Source organism: Ambystoma mexicanum, chromosome 5q (assembly GCF_040938575.1).
Source record: "Ambystoma mexicanum isolate Mex_15411 chromosome 5q, UKY_AmexF1_1, whole genome shotgun sequence".
Taxonomy (NCBI): Eukaryota; Metazoa; Chordata; class Amphibia; order Caudata; family Ambystomatidae; genus Ambystoma; species Ambystoma mexicanum.
Window position 1 is genome coordinate 679,267,898 of NC_090933.1, and position 20,515 is coordinate 679,288,412.

At 46.4% G+C, this 20,515-nt stretch overlaps 1 protein-coding gene across 4 annotated transcripts in view; it reads left to right on the plus strand.

Moving 5' to 3' along the window:
• Window positions 1–20,515, plus strand: part of SGK3 (serum/glucocorticoid regulated kinase family member 3) — a 1,805,260-nt gene that overhangs the window by 556,913 nt on the left and 1,227,832 nt on the right. For all 4 annotated transcript variants that reach the window (XM_069621138.1, XM_069621137.1, XM_069621136.1 and 1 more), the window contains one exon: window positions 2,231–2,403. In XM_069621138.1, coding sequence (XP_069477239.1) covers window positions 2,317–2,403 — 87 coding nt within the window. In that variant the 5' untranslated portion in view covers window positions 2,231–2,316. The remainder of the gene's footprint in view (window positions 1–2,230; window positions 2,404–20,515) is intronic.

Genomic DNA, 20,515 nt, shown 5'->3' on the forward strand with positions numbered 1-20,515 from the left:
CATCGTGAATTAGGAGTACAAAGTGAAATACACCGTGTAAGAAGGAACTGGATAGAGCCATCTCAGAGAGGGGGAACTTTTAAAGCTAGTAAGTCAGAAGAACAACCCAGGGTGAAAGGGAAAGGGTTTAAGGGACTATAGTAAAGAGAATAATATTAAGGGTCGTTTGCTCAGGAAAATATGACCCATCAACAATTGGACATTTCAGTACTAGAGGGACATCATCATAAGTAATATTTTTGGGATACAAGAGATATTTAGATATTACAGACTTGTAAGAAACCAGAAGAACCTGCGAGAAACCTCAAGACAAAAAGGCAAAGGGGGGAGGCCACCAGAATATAGAGATTATTTTGGGTCGAGTTTAGTTGGTATTATTAGTGGTAGGGTCAGATAGAGTTAGGTTTGGACTGAGGAAATGTTTCATTTTCGACTTCCTAATGACAGTATATTAATAAAATGCTTAGGTATGTTTCTGTACTCAGCTGATGCAATTCATCAGTGTTAGGTTCCCCTCTGCTGTCCAAATAGCAAAGTGCAGCTATCATTTTAACAAACGGAATGAGCACGGTTCTACAGTCACTTTCACCTTCCTCTAAATAATTTCAAGTTACTTCCCCACTTCTATTCACATAGGGCACAGCAGTTCCAGTGTCAATGAACAGTTAATTACCGGCTCAACATAATATTAAACTCATAACCTTTAAGATATTCTGGAATGGCATATGTTACGCCGGGAGCAGCTAGTTTAAAATAAAGCATTTAATGTCTGTATTGTGTCCGACTACTTCACCCGAACCGCTGCAGTGTTTAGAGATTAATAAGGAGAGCGTTTAAGCGAAATGGTAGCAGAGTGCATTTTGAGAAGGAGTGTTTAGAGGGAGAAAGCTAGAGGGTACCGTGGTGGAGGACTAGTGGAAAATCCAAGATGAGAAGGATGAGGCTGTAGAGACACCAGCACGAGAGAGGAAGGTGGGGCGAAGTGCAATAGAGGAAAGGAGGGACATTAGTGGGTACAGGCATGAGAGGCTTAAGAAGGATTTAAGGAAGGGATATTGAGGAGATGGAAAATGTCGCAATGGGGGAGGGGTGGAACCTTAAAGACAAGGAAGGGGAAGATTTGGGTAAACCCGAGCCAGAGATTGGAGGAAGAGGTTGGAAGCAGGATTATGCCAATGTACTAAAACCTAGAGGAGGAGAGACGAGGATAAGGTGGTGAACCCTGCACTCAGGAAAGGTAGAACTGGCAAGGGTGGATGAACCCATGTTGATGCTTCGTAGGTTCAGGAGAGCAGGAAGAGGTGGTGGTGGGGTCAGTTTGGTGCAGAGCCCTTCAGTACCAATATGTTGCTAGGTGTCAAGGAGGAGAGAGGGACTGGGTTGTTGGGATGTAATCCCAGGACCCTCGGACAGGGAGGTGGTTGGAGCCCCACACCAAACGCCACTCGAACATCCAAGGAGAGCCTCTCCTGCTGGAAGCTATGGCCCTTAATAGACTGCTCTTAGGATGTTCTGGGCCTTTGCCTAGTGGACGCAGGTGGAGGGAGAGAAGCAGATCTTCCACTTTGTACTCTGCCGATGAGACCATCACTCCAGAGCACTAGAGTTCTGCCTGAGATTACAGCCTAAAGAGACTGAGTGGCTCGGGAAGTGCGGTATGCTTCCAACAGAGGGACAACCAAGACTGTTTGCCTTTTCCATTCATTACCCCGGAGATACATTGATTTTTATTTTGCTTAACCCCTTTTTGCTTTAGCCTTATTCTTTGTAAAACCTGAAATAAATCAGTTTAATAACACTCTTCTGCCTGGTATATTTTTGTGGCTACCACTGAACGGCAATAGCCAATGGACGAAATGGTAAGAGACGAAATGGATTTTATTAGATCTAGATAAGTTACTGGTTTGCAGCATGTTGTCTTCTCCCAAGTAAAATATGTGATTAAACACAGCATTCAAATAATGTGTGAGGCCCTTAATTGTCTTTAAATTAGCCTCTTGGGTGATGTGATGCATTTGTTATGCAAACACCAATATCTTTAGCAAGCTGTGTTGTGAAATTGAGATGAATAATTTTTGCATACTTAATTAGATAACCTGTAGACAAAGTATTATAATTGTGTTGATTTCTAGTTGTTGTTAAAGAAAATGAGTAGTTGCACAATTGTATTCTCATGTGTGCTCCAAAACGTAGGTTGTCAATCATAACATGTATTTCTTATTGTTTCAAGGTTGCATGATGGAATGTAATGCTTACATTTGGAATGACCATCTTCTAATGTGTTAATGAATAACTATTGATGAATAATAATTCACAATGAATATAATGGACACCAAAGTAAGCTGCCCAAGTGTTAGCATCCCAAGCCATGATGAGCATCGAGAGAAAAAAAAGAGGTACACTGTAAGTATGCAACCATCACAAATGGAAACTATGCAGTGACAGTCGAACATGTTTACACACAGTATGATTTAATTAGTAATTAAAAGTCAGCGGTGCACAAAGTCACCCGGTGCTTTAGCTAAACCAACCTGATGAAGAGAAAGCAAATCCACCACATTAATTCGAAATTGAGTTGTGGCATTTGAGCTTGGAACTGAAGCAGGAATGTTAAGAGGGGCGTGAGTTTAAATGCCAAATGTTTACACAGTTTTCAATTAACCAAAAATATGCACTCGACTTGCTTTTATGGCATCCACATGTAGTCTTGACATATATTGATATATATATATATATTGCCTTCCTTCACCATCACTGTCTTGTGGCCAATGCTGGATTTAACTTTTATGGACTTCATTCATTCACGGTGCGTCACTCTTCTCAACTCTCATGCTGGACTTCCTTTCCATCTTGTACTCATGGTGGCCCTGAATCATGCTGTTCCCATCTTCATCTTGTATCCGGGCTTGCAACATTATGTGCTACTACTGACTTCTGCAATTGTATTCGCTCTCCACTCTTGCTTCTCCACTCTTTTTGACTGCTTACTCTCTTTTCTGTCCTCCTTTCCCTTCTCCCTTTTCCTATCTCCTCCCCTTACTTTCTTCTATGCACTTACTCTTTCAGAATTGTCCCTGGACCTAATATGATATCAACCTCGTCTGTTTCCTCCACCCTCCCATTACTGTTTTTTTCCTCCCCACCACCCCTCCAGCACTATCTGAAATGTCGTCAGGCCTAGTATGATAGTCGCTTGTTTTGTTCCTCCCCGCCCTTTCTGCACCCCTCTCCCTCACCTTTTTTTTCTCCGGCTCTACCAGAAATGTCGTCAGGCCTAGTATGGTAGTCGCCTGTCTGTTTCCATTTCCTTCCCACTCTCCCCCTCCCATCCTTATCTATGTCTTAGCTCTTGCACTATCTGAAATGTCGTCAGGCCGAGTGGGATAGTTAATTTCACATCCTTACTGTTCATGGCCTGTAAGAATGTGGTTGTATTTTCCCTTGTTCCCTCGCCTTGAAGCGTTTTGAAACACATTGTGTATAGGCGCTATATAAATAAACGATCATATATCATATCATATTAGCTGCCATCTGGACACATAAAAGAACATTCTATACTCTTACGTCCGATCCCCTTTCCTCCATACTTATGGGTGTTCGTCCTGCAGGATGGGACCAGAGCACTTTTTGCACAGCACAAAATGTCAATTTCCCTTTAAAAATGTTGTCTTGCACGGGAGGTGCAGCAGCATATTCGTGGCCAGCCCTTGCTGACTCCGCCTCCCGCAACACCCACCAGTCCTTTTTTCCACATCAACGGGACTGGACACTTTGCACAGTGCGCATAGATTTTTTACTGCGCAGCTGTTTCCCTCAAGATTTTTTTTCTTAAATTTTAACTTTTTCACCTTGCAACAACAAACATCGTTTTCTTTCAGACAGGCGTTAAAGGATTCACAGCCTGCTCATCCTGCGGCAGGCCCTACACGGCAGCGGATTCCCACATGTGCTGTCTGGAGTATTATTGGCCCCAACCACAGGTGGGTGATCTGCTCCTCCCTTATCACACGTTGTCACCCTCTGGATAGGTTGTCTCGGTGGATAGAGGTCTTTCATGCGTCTCCTTCAGGTCATGTGAAGTTCGTTCGTCTCATCGCAGGCATTGAGATTTCAGGCAAGTCCGGCACCCCGCACAAGCGAGAGGGATGGAAGTTCTGCAGCGGTTAGCGATTGCTGCGAGGGCAGGTCAGCTTTTACTGGTTTAATTACCGAGGTTCCACCAGGAACATTTACCGTTTCGGTCACCAAGGCCTCACAGGCTTCTACCGGTTGCAACACAGAGGACCTTTTGAGGTCTGGTATCAGGTCTGTACGGCCTAAGGGTCCTTGACCCTCCAGACCCAGCTTTGAGGGCTTTAACGATTTCACCTGGATGTGCCCGATGTGCCCCGGGGACCTGCAAGGGCTTCATAAGAAAAGAGCTGGACATTGAGCCAGGCTCCCTGCGACTCTTTCTCGCCTCTCAAAACAGGTTCCAACACTCTCCCTGTGAGGCAAGTTCACATTCTTCTCAAGGTGTGATGCCATTACAGGGTCAATATCATACACCCCTCACAATGGCCTGCAGGGCACAGGATAAACGCAAGAATTAATCAATCTTGGTGTTCCGTGCGGCAGAGGACATTTCAGAGATTTCCTCTCCTGAATCTGTACATTCCCCAGCATTTGCTCATATTCCCCTTCCTCCCACAGTCAATAAGTGGAATTTTGTGACAGTAGAATGGTTGCCAGTTTATCCCATACCTTCTTCATCACACAGATTCGGGGGCGCCTCCACTGGTCAGACAACTGACTTGGTATTCGGCCCCATCTTCTGCCTGGACACTGTCGGCATCATCCTCTTGGACCGTGACAGCCGGTGCTCCATCATAGGAGGATAGATTCTTTGAAAAATGTCAAAGAATTGTGCACTCTGACCCGTTAAAGGGATATTATAAGAATCTGATAAAAGAGCTTGTCGATCAGACTGTCTACACCTCGGATTCCTCCTGAGACATCTGGATCCCAGATAGATTTGCCATTGGCGCCTCCATCTTCCAGCCCGTCGAGCACAGCTCCAAGTACAGTGGCATCGGAGCAGGCCCAACCAGTACAGCCTGCTCCTGATATTCCTCAAAGATTAACTTCTTTACCTCACACTCCCATTAAGGATGTAAAGACACATAGAGACACATATGATGGAGACAACAATGACTAAAGCAAGGAAGAGGCTTCTTTGTCAGCAAAAGCTTTTCACAACAGAATGTCAGGGGTTCAGGATTTCCTTGGATTTCCGGTACCAGAAAAATCTGATGCTGAACCGGGAGTTCTATCAAGTATTTTGTCTCTAAGCAAGACAGACCAGTGTAGAAGTCCTTTACAAAAGGATGTTTTGGTAGAGGCCGAATCACTTTGGAAGAATCCTCATTGTGCCACCACCACTAGCAAGAGTATTTATGCACAGTACAGGGAGTTATACTTGGAGATGGAGTTTGTCATCAAACCTACAGCCACAATCATCGGTAATCGCTTCCGCACCCATGTTCTTGAAGCCACCTCAATCCAGACACTGATAACAAAAAACAGTGATATACTTATCCATATACACTCCTCCCCAGTAGGAGGCAGAATTTCGAACTTCACTCATAACTGGCGTATCGTATGAGGATTTCTGGAGCCTCTCGGTAGTCGGCAAAGGTTACTGTTTACCTATTTCCCATGTCCCTCCATCTGCTCAACCGTTGATTTAATTAGGGTCGGCAGTCCTCTTTCGGGAGATTGACAACGTGTTAGCGATCAAGGGGATTGAGGAAGTTCCCTGTCAAAAAAAGGGTGCAGCTTCTACACTTGTCTATTTACTGTACCCAAGAAATACCAGGCATGTCTGCGAATAGTATTGGATCTTCCCTACCTAAATCTTTCCCTTCCGCTGGAATATTTCAGTATGGGAACGCCAGCTCATATTCAAAATACCCTAAACCGTGGAGATTGGCTGTGCTCTGTGGACCTGAAGGACGCATATCTGCAGGTTTCCATCTGTCCTGCGCACCAGATTGCTCAGACTTTCCCTAGGGCAAAGACATTTTCAGTACCAGGTTTTTCCCCTTCGTTCTCATTGCCGCACCAGAGTATTTACAAAGCTTATGGCTCTCATAGCAGCTCGCCTCAGAGCAAGGGGAATCCACATTTATCCCTATCTGGATGCCTGGCTCGTCAGGGCAGACACATGTCAGGGGGCGTCAGTGGCTCTGGAACAGCTACTACAGTTGCTTTTCGGTCTGGGCCTACCTGTCAACCATAAGAAATCTTGCTTACAACGCAGGATATCACCTTCATAGGCTTTAGGTGGGACTCCAGTATGGGGAGAGTGTTCCTCACTCATCAAAATGGTACAGGACATAAAGCAGTCTATGTCACACTTTCTGGTGCGAAGGACCACCTCAGTGTGGTGGTTCCAGCACCTATTGGGTCTCATGAGCGTCACTCCTGGCACTTCCCTTGGCTCGCCTCAAGATTAGATAAATTCAGTTACATTTGGTGGATTCCTGAGACCAGAGGAAGGAACCTCAATCAAAAAAGATTCCCAACATTTAGGAATTAAAGCTAGACCAGCTCTGGTGGAAGGATGATTCAAATCTTCTTCAAGGAGTCGCATTTCAGAACCTGCTCACCTTTGGACTTGTCTTTACCAGGTTGAGGAGCACCTTGGGTCCATTCGGAACTCGTGCTCTATGGTCCTCAACAGAGCGCCAATGTCATACAAATGTGTGGAGCTCTCAGCAATCTTCAAGGTTCTTATGAAGACCGACAGTATGACAGCGATGTTCTATGTAAACAAGCAGGAAGAAACAAGACCCACCCTCCAACCCTGCTGAATCGTCTGGCTTTACAGATTTGGGAATGGGCACTGCTGCATTTGATAGCTCTCCAGGCAGTACATTCACCCGGAGCCCTCAACACTAGAGTGGACATCCTAACCTGTTTTTCACACTGCAACCATGAATGGGAACTGAAAGATTCAGTTCTTCAACAGATATTTCTGAGGTGTGGTTTCCCCAGGTAGACCTTTTTGCAACTTTGCAGCCCTACTGGGACAGGAGCTGAAGCCCTGTTTGATGCTCTGCAGAACCCCTGGGAAGGAGAAGCATGTTACACGTTTACCCTACTTCCTCTCATTCCAAGAATCCTATTGTAATTCAGGAACTCTACTCATTGCATGCTGATTTTGATAGTACCAAACTGGCCGACCTGAATTTGGTACTAAAACCTACTGCTTCTCAAGTCACATGGGCCGTGGCCACTTCAACAGGAAGGCAGCGTGTTTCACCCCTCTCCGATATCACTGAGCTTAGCAGCTTGGTTCCTAAGCTGCTAGTTTTCATAGTCTAGGTCTAACAGAACACAACATGACTATCATGCAAGTTTCCAGGAAGCACTCTGAGGTCCCAGTATAAGAGCACTAAGGGACCCGTTTCTGCTTTTGGATGCTGGAGCAATCCCAGAATCCTCTTCATCTTTGGATAATATTTCATCCTTCTTGTCTTACCTGGCCTCTGAGGAGGTCAGCATCAATTCTTGTCATACATCAAAGGTTGGAGCTTATTTCAGCACTTCAAACCTTAACATTTCAATGTCAAACCCTATTATCAAAAGACATTTTGACTGACTTATTCAGCTTTACCTTCCAGTGGCTAAACCCCACCCGTTCTGGAATTTTAATGGTGTTTTGTCTGCAATATTTCATAAGCCGTTCAAACATATGTCAACGGCGGACATAAAATTGGTGATGAGGAAGCCAGCCTTTCTAGTAGCTGTCACCTCGGCTAGCAGGATTAGCGACATTCAGGTGCTTTCTTCATCTGAACCGTACACAGCTTTTCATAGGGATAAGGTGGTTCTTCGAACCCATCCCAAATTTTTACGTAAGGTTGTTTCGGCTTTTCGTCTGAATCAACGTTCTCCCCCCTCTCCACAATCAGAGGGAGAACTAGATTTGCATTCGCTAGATGTTCGGTGAGCACTTACATTCTATATAGAGGTTCTTCGAACCCATGCCAAATTTTTACGTAAGGTTGTTTCGGCTTTTCGTCTGAGTCAACGTTCTCCCCCCTCTCCACAATCGGAGGGAGAAATAGTTTTGCATTCGCTAGATGTTCGGTGTGCACTTACATTCTATATAGAGCAGTCCAAGCCATACAGATAATCAGATGGCTTATTTGTTTAGTTTGGCCGTCAACAAGCTGGCATTCAAGCATCAAAAGCCACCATAGCACGATGGATAATTTCTTGTTATTGCTAAAGCATACGAAATACATAAGAAAACCATTCTTAAAGGTGTGCATGCTCATGCAGCTAGCGCTAAGGGTACAGCAGTGTCCTTTAAGAGAAATATTCCATGGGAACTATGCAGTAAGGCATCAACGTGGTCCCCCTATCTTCCTTTTTCAAACTCTACTGTGTGGACACAGCAGCCAGATCAGATGCTGGGTTTGGTCAGGCGGTTCTGCAGAACCTCTTTGCTTAAACTTTAGCTTTCAGCCACCCAGGGGGATTCTTGCTTTGTAATCTCCTGTAAGTATGGAGGAAAGGGGACGGGGGGACATAAGAGTATGAAAATGTTATTCACCATAGTGACTTCTGTACTCTTAGTCCATAGTCTCCTTTCCTCAATAGCCCCCGCCTGCCGTTCCTCAGTAAATAGTCAGGTATTCAGTCTAGCAGAGCCAATGAATGATGGGTTTTGTTGGTAGGGGGAGTCAGCAGGCTGGCCACGCACGTGCTGCTGCACCTCTCATGCAATGCACATTTTTTAAAGGGAATTTGTCATTTTGTGCTGTGCAAAAAGTGCTGCGGTCCTGCCCCCAGTACGGACAACCATAAGTATGGAAGGAAAGGGGACTATGGAGTACAGAAGTCACTATGGTGAGTAACCTTTTCTTTCTGTCTTGTAAGTTAATGGGTATTGTACCAGTGTAGCATATTTGTAAAGACCTCTTGTATGCTATGTTATCAAGTGCTTCAGATGTAATGTTATAATTGAAATTATTGTAATGATGCACATTCTTAATTCCTGTAAATAAAGAGTGCACTGCCTGGTTGCACTATTTTATTTAGGGTTTTTGAGAGTGGTCCCAGCACCTTGGCTTAACAGTTCTGTACGTAGCAAAAGACTTAGAAACATAGGCACAAGGTTTATTATATGAATTGATGGAAAATGCCACAATGCCAAATGAGCCATCATGGATATGGATATGTACATTACATGTATTGCACACTGGTTAGGCATCTTAACTCTTAAGACCACAGGTACATTAAAGGGATAGTCCAGTAAAAAAATGTATTTAAAAAATAGATAGGCAACATTAAAAAAAGAATACTAGCACTTTTTTTTTTTAAAACTTCCTATGTAAAATTTTGAGCTATTCAAGCTCAAAATTCGCAAAAGCAAGCACATGGGCGCATCCATTTTGTGAAATGGATGCCCGCCTGTGCTGGCTTTTGCTTTTGCGACACTAATGAAGGAAAAGCCAGCCAGCTGTAGTAAACAAAAGCTACCGCTGGGTGGCTTTTCCTTCATTGGTGCCGGGACTCGGAGGACGCGGACCGGAGACCAGAGCAGGAAAGCTGCAGCTGAATCTCGGTAAATGTTATTATTATTTTTTTTTTAAATAAGCACTAGCTGCGTTTTTTTTTCTAAGTTTTCCGGGCTGGAGGAAAACTTAGAAATACAACGTTTTTAAAGCTGCGGTTTTATTTATGTTTGCGGTGGCTTTTGAAGCGACTGCAAACATAAATACAACGTTGTGTTTGAAAACGCTCAGAGGAGCCTGAGAAACTCAGAAAGAAAAACTGCAGCGTTTTCAAACACAACCGCGTTGTGTTTCTGCCTGCTGTGGCTATCACTTTGGGTCTCCGGTGCTCCCCCAGGGGAGTTTCTGCCTACAGCTGATTTCCCATTTGGGGCTCTCGGGCTCCCCACGCGGGGCCAGAGAGCCCCAAATGGGAAATGCTAAATGCTGCAGTGTTTCTGCATCTGACATCTCCCTGTGAGTTCATAGAAAATTGGCCCTTTTTTAAACCTCATTTTCAATTTTATTTTGAACAGAACAATTAGGCTTGCTTAAGAAAACCATAACCTACATAGATCTCCTTACTACATTGTTGCTCAATGAAGTGTTCTCTAAACTGGACAATATATCACGGAGTTTGGTGGTATCCCGCCAGTAATTCCGGCAGGATGCCACCAAAACGAAATTAGCATTCCTGCAGTCTGATGTCCCAGTATTACTGGGATATTATGGGCGCAGGAATGCCAGTAACTCTCCATTCCATGAAGTCCCATATGACTCCATGAAGGGGATTGCCGCAATTACCGGCACCGGTGCCAGCAATTGCGGCATTTGTTTGCTAATGGGGGCCTGATCTAACGGCAGGTCAGGCCTGGAGGTAGATCTGTGCCCCCCACTGGCAAACCTGTGTTTTGGCTGTCCAGAAAAAATGCCAGACCAGGGAAACTTGAATGAGCCCCATAGTATTGAACCAATTTATTGCTGCATCTTTCTGTAGGAGAAGTTGAGTGAGCTAATGTGTGCTTTATTCTCTCATTGTACTCAAACTCAGCAAGTAACCCTTGTAACAGCAAATGGGACTGTGGCTCACACCACACCTGTGCCATTCTACCTTCTCTGCAGTCTATGGTCTGGTTCCCCCAGTGGGCCAAATTAGCTATTTTATCAGTGTCCCAACTCCGTAAGACCACTACGTTGGTGGTTGGCGCAGTACAAACGTTTTACAGCTTACTATGTCCAACTAGTTTACACTTGATGTCCTGCCTTTTGTTGATCTCCTCCATTCTGTTGCAGGAGGCCACATTATTTAGACAGGCCTGATTCTTGGAAGGATGGTTTACCATGCATGGTCTCGGGCCAGCCTATGTCTATAGGAAGACAGATCCAAGCCTAAACACCACCTATGTTCTTTGTATACAAGCATATTCATTACTAGCAGATCTGGCAAGACTGCTGTCAATTTTTTCATTGGCACCTCCCCACAAGATGAGGCCACATCAGGACAGTTTTAAGGCATATAGTTTGCATCCCTGTAGCCACAATGATCCAGGAGGTCTGGCATACATTGAGGAATTCCTGGGGGAGGTGCTATTCACTTGATGTATAAACTTGATATTCAGCAGTTTTCCCATAGCGTGCATAACTGCTCATTCCATCTGTTGGCATCTACATGCCCTTTGTTCCTCATCAATGTTTATGCCCATATCTCTCCCAATTACCATTTTTTTATATATATATTTCTGAGGCTTGTGGAATCTGCTTAGATCACATGCTGTGCATAGGCCGACATCTAGTGGAAGCTGCGGAGTATTACAGTTTGTTTTTCGAAAGTCGAAAAAGGGCGTCGACACAGGGCGTGCCAGTAATACTATCCCTAGTGTGACGTCCACTGTACCCATGATCCCTCACGCGTCTAGGATCCCCAGATTGTTTTTTTCCGCCATTCTGGTCGGAAGCACTTCATCGGAGTTCCCTGGCTTTGCCATATTTACACTTAAAACTAATTCTAATTTGCCCCATTTTCTCATTCCTACGTCGACCAGCATCTCGACGCCGAACCGGGGAGGAGATCAACGTCGAAACCCGACGGATTGGGCCTTGAGGCTTCCGCCTCGGCTCGGGCCTGGGCCGCTGGCCTCGGCCCTACAGTAGGGAGAGTGGGGGGTGGTACACTTCCACACTCGGTTAGAAACACCTTCTTACCTGCACACACTTGCCCGCTGCCCACAGGCGCGTTTGGAGGGTACGCCCTTTCAGTTTTGCCTAAAGTGTAATAAAAAATACCCTTGGGTAGATAAGCACGCTACGTGCAACCTTTGCCTGCCCAGAGACCACCCCGAGGCGGGTTGCAGGGCCTGTAGCAGGTTTAAGACAAAAACTCTTAAGGACCGCTCCACCAAGCGTTGGGCCCACCACGCCAAGCTAGCAGCTATGGAGGCGGAGGGTACCTTCAGCGACGGCAGCGACGCCGGACTTTCGGACGGCGAGGGCACCAAGGCGTCGAAAGACAGCCTAACGCACGTCCCCGGCCTCGGAAGGTCGTCCGTCCCGGCGACTATGGGGAAGTCCCCCGGCGACAAGAGCGTTACACATACACACGCTAAACACAAAAAACCCACCCGAGATTCGACGTCGTCGAAACCTCGGAAAGAGGCACAAAAGGAGCGGTCCGAAAGGACGTCCTCTGGGCGGTCCCGGTCGAGGTCGCCGCACGACGTCAGGCAAGCCTCCACACTTGCACATAGTGCCTCGCCCATTAACATCACGGAAGATCACTCGTCCGGAGACGAACACGACTTCCATCACCAGCCTGCACCCCAGGGAAAGGGTACATCACTTGGGAGTGAGCGGGGCCCAGTTTCGAAGCCTAGTTCGAAACACAGGGATTCCACATCCGATCCTCGACGCCAGGCGTCGAAAGATAAGGGAAAGGGTAAACATACTTCCACCCACGGGGAAGGGGGTAAGCAACAAAGGAAACAACCCTTGCAATCCCCCACAACAATAGAACTGACTTCCCTGTCCAAGTCTTCTCAGGGACAGTCCATAGAGAGTTCCAGCAGGGTCACCCCAAGCTCAAAACTCTGGTCATGCGAGGACATTGACAGAGTAATGTCAAGGATGTCCTCCTTAGCAAATTTCTTCGAAAGACACCCTGACCAACTACTAGCTTTAAACCCTCAGGAATCTTCTCCCTCAGGTTCAAGGGACCCTATCCCTTCAAATAAAAGGCCCCGGGTCGAGACACCAGTAAAGGCTTCAGAACCCTTCGAGGTCCAACCCTATTCTTGCCTTTTCCCTACAGGCCAAGGAGACTCTTCCCTTATAGAGGGCCAGGATTTTGAGACACCAGAAGATCTCGCAGTCTCAGACTATTACGGGGAGGACGAAGACGAGGATGAGCCAGAAAATAGCCCAGATATTTTCAGAATGGACTCACCAGTCGAAAGGGAAGCCCCAGTGTCTGATTCCCCAATAGATAATCAGCCCCTCCTAAATGAACTGCTCTCTCGGGCAGCTAACCACTTCCACATAGACACACAAGGTGTCCAAGAAGAGAGGGACTTCGCGGAGGAACTAATAGGGGAAAGGAAGACAGTAGCCCAGACCATTCCCATCCTGAAATCTATTCAACGCAGAATAGCACCATCCCTTGTCAACCCAAACTTGACAAGACCTGTAAACCCGAGAGTAGAGAAGCTGTTTAAAGCAGCCCAGTCGGACCCTCTATATATTAGAGGCCAACTTAAGCCAGACTCTCTAGTCGTAACTAACACCCGCAAGAGAGCTGGAACCCCATTATCTTCCTCGGAGGCTCCCCCCGACAAGGAAAGTAAGAAACTCTATGGTTTTGGTAGAAAAGTAGCTTCCACGGCAGCCTACCAAACCAGAATCGCGAATTCCACCACACTGTTGGCCAGCTACAACTGCCATCAGTGGGAAGAAGTGGCAGCACTAATAGATTCCGCTCCCGAACCCCTTAAAAGCCAGCTATCTCGCATTTGTGCAGAGGGTAGAAACGTCTCAGGCTGCATTTTAAAAGCAACTTTAGACGCCGCAGACAATGCGGGTAGAATTATAGCAGAGGGGACTGTCATCAAAAGACATGCTTGGTTGAGGCAGTCGGGATTCAGAGCAGAAACACAAGCTGCACTCTTAGACAAACCAGTGGAAAGTGATCTCCTGTTTGGAAAGGCAGTCGAGGACGCACTAAAAAACGCTAAGGAGGAATTCGACACCCTCAAATCCCTTGGCCAGTTAACTACAAAACCACCTAACCAAAGAGGGAACGGCAATTTTCGTCGCCCCCGCGGCCAAAATTCCAATAGAGGTAATAGCTATTCCCACACCCAGGGTACACAGTGGAACACCAACTCACAACAGTCTACCCAGGGGTATGGTAGGGCTAGTAGAAGAGGACGTGGTAGAGGCAGAGGCAGCCCCAGTAAAGGAGGCGGCACGCCTCCACCGAAGCAGTGACGCTCATTTCAGGGTCCCTTCCCATGCAACCCCAGTAGGGGGACGAATATCCAGCTTCACCCAGGCATGGGAAGGGATAACATCCGACAGATGGGTGCTGTCGACAGTATCCAAGGGGTACTGTATAGAACTACTGCAACGTCCCCGAAACCACCCTCCAAGACAAAAAGTCCACTCTTTGGAACATCAAAAGATCCTCCTCGAGGAAGTCTACAATCTGCTCCTAAAGGACGCGATAGAACTCGTCCCAGGACACCAGGTAAACAAGGGTATCTATTCAACTTACTTCCTTGTGCCAAAGAAAGATTTAACAATGCGCCCAGTATTGGACTTACGGCCTGCCAACAAGTATGTCAAGCCCCAAAAATTCCGTATGACCACGCTACAAGAGGTAATCCCACTCCTAAAAAAGGGGGATTACATGGCAACCTTGGATATGAAAGATGCCTATTTTCATATTTCTATGCTCCCGGCGCACAGAAAATACTTGCGCTTCAAGGTGGACAGTCGCCACTACCAATTCAAGGTACTGCCCTTCGGGATAGCTTCAGCACCAAGGGTATTCACCAAGGTACTGGCGGTGGCAGCTGCACACCTACGCAGGGAGGCAATCCCAGTGTACCCTTATCTAGACGACTGGCTCATAACGGGGGAAACCCCAGGAATCTGCAGATCAAACATTCAGAGGACTATCGACCTCCTCCACGAATTAGGCTTCTCTATCAACGAGAAGAAGTCAAGTCTGGTGCCAAGCACCTCAAAACAGTTTCTAGGAGCTATCCTAGATACTCAGAGAGAATTGACCTTCCCTTCGGAAGAAAGAATTCGGAATATACTTCTGCAAATTCCGCATTATCAGTCAGGTCAACAGATAACAGTACGCAAAGCTATGCGGTTACTGGGCATGATGGCGTCATGCATTTACCTGGTCCCCCACGCGCGTCTGCGCATGCGTCCCATTAAGGAATGGTTGGCGAAACAGTGGTCTCAGGCAAGTGGTCAGTGGGACGATCTAGTGGTCGTTTCGCCAACACTCGTACAGAGCCTACACTGGTGGACAAGAGAGAATATCGCAAAGGGGAAACCCTTTTACGATCCCGAAGTACAGGCAGTGGTTACTACAGACGCATGCCTGACTGGTTGGGGAGCTCACCATCTCCACCACACAGCTCAGGGTCTCTGGTCTCACTCAGTAGCCAAGAACCACATCAATCTGCTAGAGCTTCTGGCAGTATTCCGAGCGCTGCAGGCGTTCGAGCCCCATCTACTGAACTTGTTGGTGCAGATCAGGACGGACAGCACGACAGCCATGTTCTATCTGAACAAGCAAGGAGGGACTCGTTCGCCAAATCTGTCCAAGCTTGCCCAGAAAATATGGATATGGGCACTCAGACGGAACATCTTCCTGTCATCGCAACATGTTCCAGGGGAGCTCAATTCCCTAGCGGATGCTCTAAGCAGAGACCCCCTCCCAGAAGAACATGAATGGGTCCTTCACAGAGACGTAGTAGAAGATCTCTTCTCTCAGTGGGGTTTCCCCACTATAGACCTATTCGCCACAAGCGAAAACAAACAATGCCCAGGATTTGCATCCAGGTTCCCCCAAACAGACTCCCAGGGGAATGCCCTGTGGATGAACTGGTCAGGGAGGTTTGCGTACGCTTTTCCACCAACTCCTCTCATCAAGAAGGTGGTGTACAAGATGAACAAGGAATCAATGACGCTCATCCTAGTTGCTCCCATGTGGGCGAGACAACCATGGTTTCCACACCTACGCAGGATGGCGGTGTGCGAGCCCATCAGACTCCCAGCCTGGTACAACCTTCTGTCCCAGCAACAAGGTCAAACACTGCATCAGGAACCCAACTCTATGAACCTAGCAGCATGGCTCCTGAAGTCATAGAGTTTGGACATCTCAAATTACCACAGAGGTGTATGGACATTCTAAAAGAGTCCAGGAAACCAAATACAAGACACTGTTACTTTGACAAGTGGAAAAGATTCGTTATCTGGTGCCAGAATAAACAAATCAACCCGGTTGATTGCACTCCTTCCAACGTTGTAACATACATGCTCCACCTGCTGGATGCAGGGTTGGTTTTTAACTCTCTGAAAGTACACCTGGCAGCCCTCTCGGCTTACACCACATCCCATAACAGGGTCTCGTGGTGGAAAGTACCAGTGGTTAAAGCCTTCATGGAAGGAGTAAAGAGACTTCACCCTCCTATTTCGAACCCACCGCCAGGATGGGACCTCAACGTGGTGCTAGCTAAGCTCATGGGGCCCCCCTTCGAACCCATGCATAAAAGTAGTCTCAAACACCTGACTTATAAAACGGCCTTCTTAGTAGCCATTACCTCCATAAGAAGGGTCAGTGAAATTCAGGCTCTGTCAGTGCAAGATCCTTTCTTTACTATCCACAAGGACAAACTGGTTTTACGCACACACCCTAGGTTCTCACCAAAATTCATATCCAAGTTCCATGTAAACCAGTCCATCGAGCTTCCGGCTTTCTTCCAAAACCCACAAAGCTCGGCTGAGGTGAAACTACACACCCTAGATGTGCGTAGGGCGGTCTTATACTATGTAAATAAAACCAGACCGCTAAGGAAAACAGATCAACTGTTTGTCTCCGTAGCTACAGGCAGAGAGGGGGATCACGTCTCTAAGGGCGCTATCTCTAAGTGGATTATCAACTGTATACAGCTGTGTTACTCTCTTTCTGAAAAGACTCTGCCGTTTACACCAAGGGCCCACTCTACTAGAGGCATTGGGGCCACTCTGGCTTTCATTGCAAATGTTCCCCTCAACACCATTTGCAAAGCAGCTACTTGGAGCTCTATTCACACTTTTACTCAGCATTACTGCATTGACACTCATTCCAAGACAGATACACAAGTGGGACAAGCGGTTCTAAGACACCTGTTTGCTCATGACCCTTCTCACATCCCACCTCCTTCTTCTGGTACTGCTCGCTAATCTATGCACAGCATGTGATCTAAGCAGATTCCACAAGCCTCAGAAGGGATACATTACTCACCGTAATCGTATTTCTGATGCTTGTATCTGCTTAGATTCACATGCAACCCACCCTTCCTCCCCTCCGAGAGAAGGCGCATGGTTGCTTGTAGTCTTACCTTTCTGTCTATCTGCTTGGACTATCTGTACTCACGCTACTCCTCATGCTACCTCATGTCAGGAAAAACACAATCTGGGGATCCTAGACGCGTGAGGGATCATGGGTACAGTGGACGTCACACTAGGGATAGTATTACTGGCACGCCCTGTGTCGACGCCCTTTTTCGACTTTCGAAAAACAAACTGTAATACTCCGCAGCTTCCACTAGATGTCGGCCTATGCACAGCATGTGAATCTAAGCAGATACAAGCATCAGAAATACGATTACGGTGAGTAATGTATCCCATATATATATAAGTAGGTTTATTGGCATTTTATCAGAACATAGAATAGATGTCTGTAATAATTCACAACTAAGCAAAAACCCTCAAAGTAACAACAAACCATGCACAATGTCACCCCCGAATCAGTTACTCCACCCCAGCAATACAGTCAAACTCCCTTGTTGTACCGCCACTAATACCAGTTATTGACCCAGGTACAAACTTTACTCACTTCTTCCTCCCACTGTAGCCCTTTTCATTATTCATAATACTGGATCCATGGGACTCGGATTTCTTTTCCATATATCACTCGGCATCCTTTATTGCGATAAATCACTTTGTCAAAGATACACACTCTGTCAATGCCATGTTTCCAAGCCGAATGTTTCAGAGTTTCCTCCAACTCCCATAGAGACACAATATACCCTTTGACTAAGACAAAACCAGTGACCATAAAAGTTTTTGTAAATCTTTTGACACCATATCCAACCAAATTCCCAATAAGAATGAAATCCAGACAAGCATTATTGACTTACAGCCACAAGTTTTAAACACCAAGACGATAAGTCCGCTGTATGTCTGAGTATGGTAGGAATCTGAATTTACATCAATTTTAACCATTAGATTAACATCCGATTTCCCCCCCACCACTCCCCCACCTCTTGAACCGTAACAAACTAAGTAAACCAGTGCTGGTCTAACAGAGTTCCTCCAATTGACGATCATTCGAACCTTCAGGGGCTCTCCCCAAGTCCAGTACAGCTACAAACCCCTCAAAGTACAGAGAAGTAGATTGCCCCGTCCAATTCGCCCAGAAACTAGGGAGATCTGTCTGGCCCAAAGTCTGCATAATACCTCACCCGTGTGCATGTACCCAGTCTCATTTCCAGATTTTTTAAAATCATAATGCCTTATCCCAATAGGTGAGTGAGCACTTTGTGGTTTCGAGTATTGGACCTCCTGCACCAATTTCCAAGGAGCCCAAGGTACCCCAGAGGTATTTCAGTGGCACTTTGTTTCAGTTTACACCAACCCCTTTGGTGTTCCACCAAAGACCATTGCAGCATCTGGGCCAACTGTACAGCTATAAGGTAGGGGCAATCTCAGGAACCCCCAACCCTGGAGGCTGGAAGGGGACCCTCCTGGGCACTGTAGGTTTCTTCCCCCTCTCCCCCCAGATGAAGCTGAGGACCTCCCTCTGCAGGTTTTTGATCATTTGAGCTGGGATCTGAATCGGAAGGGAGCTCACTACACATACAAATCTTGGTAATGGGGTAATCTTAATGGCCATTATATGAGCAGACCAAGAGAGTTCTTGAATATCGTACCTCTTAAGGTTGTCTAACGGTGCTTTCCAAAGTCCCGGGAGGTTAGCCGCAAACAGGCCCTCGTAAGTTGGGGTCAGTTTTACACCCAGATATTCTATTTCATCCTGCTCCCAGATCAGGTGAAATTTCCTACTCCAACTAGTTACCATTTAGTATCTTCCGTAATTTTAAGTGCTTTCCATTTGGAGTAGTTGATGCGTTATCCAGACACCTCCGCAAACTCCTCCAAGATTGTCATAACCTTTGGGAGCAAGCTTGCTGTGTCTCGGAGAAACAGTATGTCATCTGCATATAATGCAATCTTATGTGCGTCCCTATTAACTATCACCCTGTTGATTTCCAGATCTGCACTAACTGCCTGCGCCAATGGCTTCATGGCAAAATTTAGTGGAGATAGCGGGCAGCCCTGTTGAGTGCCCTTCTCACTGGGATTGAGTTAGAGAGTTGTCCATTAATCAGCAATTTCATACAGGGAATCTGAACGTTGGCCAGAACCATGCGTGTAAAGATTGGGCCGCATCAAAATTGTTGTAAAGTTAGCCTTACTTAGCCCCAGTCCAGGCTATCGAATGCTCTGGTAGCATCAAGCGTGAGCATGGACATCTTCTGGGCAGTCTTACGTTCCCAAATTGCCACATTCAGTGCCCATCTAATAAACCCAGTTTGGTCAGGGTGTATGATCTTTGCCAGCACCCTTATTAGCCGCTGAACCAAGACCTTTGCTTAGAGCTTAGCATCCCTATTGAGTCAAGAGATGGGGTGATAACTGGCACACTCAGTCGGGTCCTCTCCAGGTTTCAGTATTAAGGTGGTTGTAGAGGGTGCCCTATCCCATGACACTATGCATGTATCCCTGATCCAGTTAAACAACCTTGTTATAGGGGGTGTTGGTATGTTCCAGAATCCATCTGGTCCTGTGCCTTATTCCCAGGAAGGGATCCAATAGCCCGACCCACCTCCTCCTCTGTAATCAGGGCCTCTAAAAGCTATCTATCCTCTGCTGTTATTTGTGGTTATTCTATTTTGCCCTTGCTGGGCTGTAGTTTGTAAGTTCTCCCCTTTTAGGATCTGGGAATCAAAAGCATTCCTAATTTCCACTTTCTCCACTTCCCCTACTCAATAAATCACCCGCCAGATTTTTCAATTGGATAATATATTTCTTGGCCTTTTGCGTCCTTAATTTTACTACAAGGAATCGGTTGGCCTTGTGCCCTCTCAAATAATACGATTGTTTAGTTTGTATTAGGAGTTGCTCTGACCTTTCCAGCAAGTGAGCTTCTAATTTTGCCCTAGCCTTTGTCAGGGCCCGACAAGCTCTCTGAAACCCCCTGAATTTAGGCAAGCCCTCGACCTCCTTCACTTCGCATTCCAACCTCGCCCTTTGGAGCTCCTTTTCCCACAAGAATGCTGCAGTTTGAGTGATAAACTCCCCTCTCATCACGGCCTTGCTGGCATCCCAGACCGTACGCCAGTCTACCACCAGGTATCATTTTCCTGAAAGTAATTTTGCTTATTTGTTTCCATATCGGATCTCAAGGCAAGGTCTCTGAATATCAGGTCATTCAACTGTCAAAATCTACGGACCATCGGTGTAGGGCCCAGAGGGTCGGCCTGGAGGATAACCGGGGCATGGTCTGTCAGATATTGCACCCCAATCTCTATTTCTGTCACCCGTGGGATAAAAGCGTCCAACACTGATATGTCAATTTGGGAGAACCCTCTGTGCGCTGCGGAGTAGTGAGTGTATGCCCGGTCCTG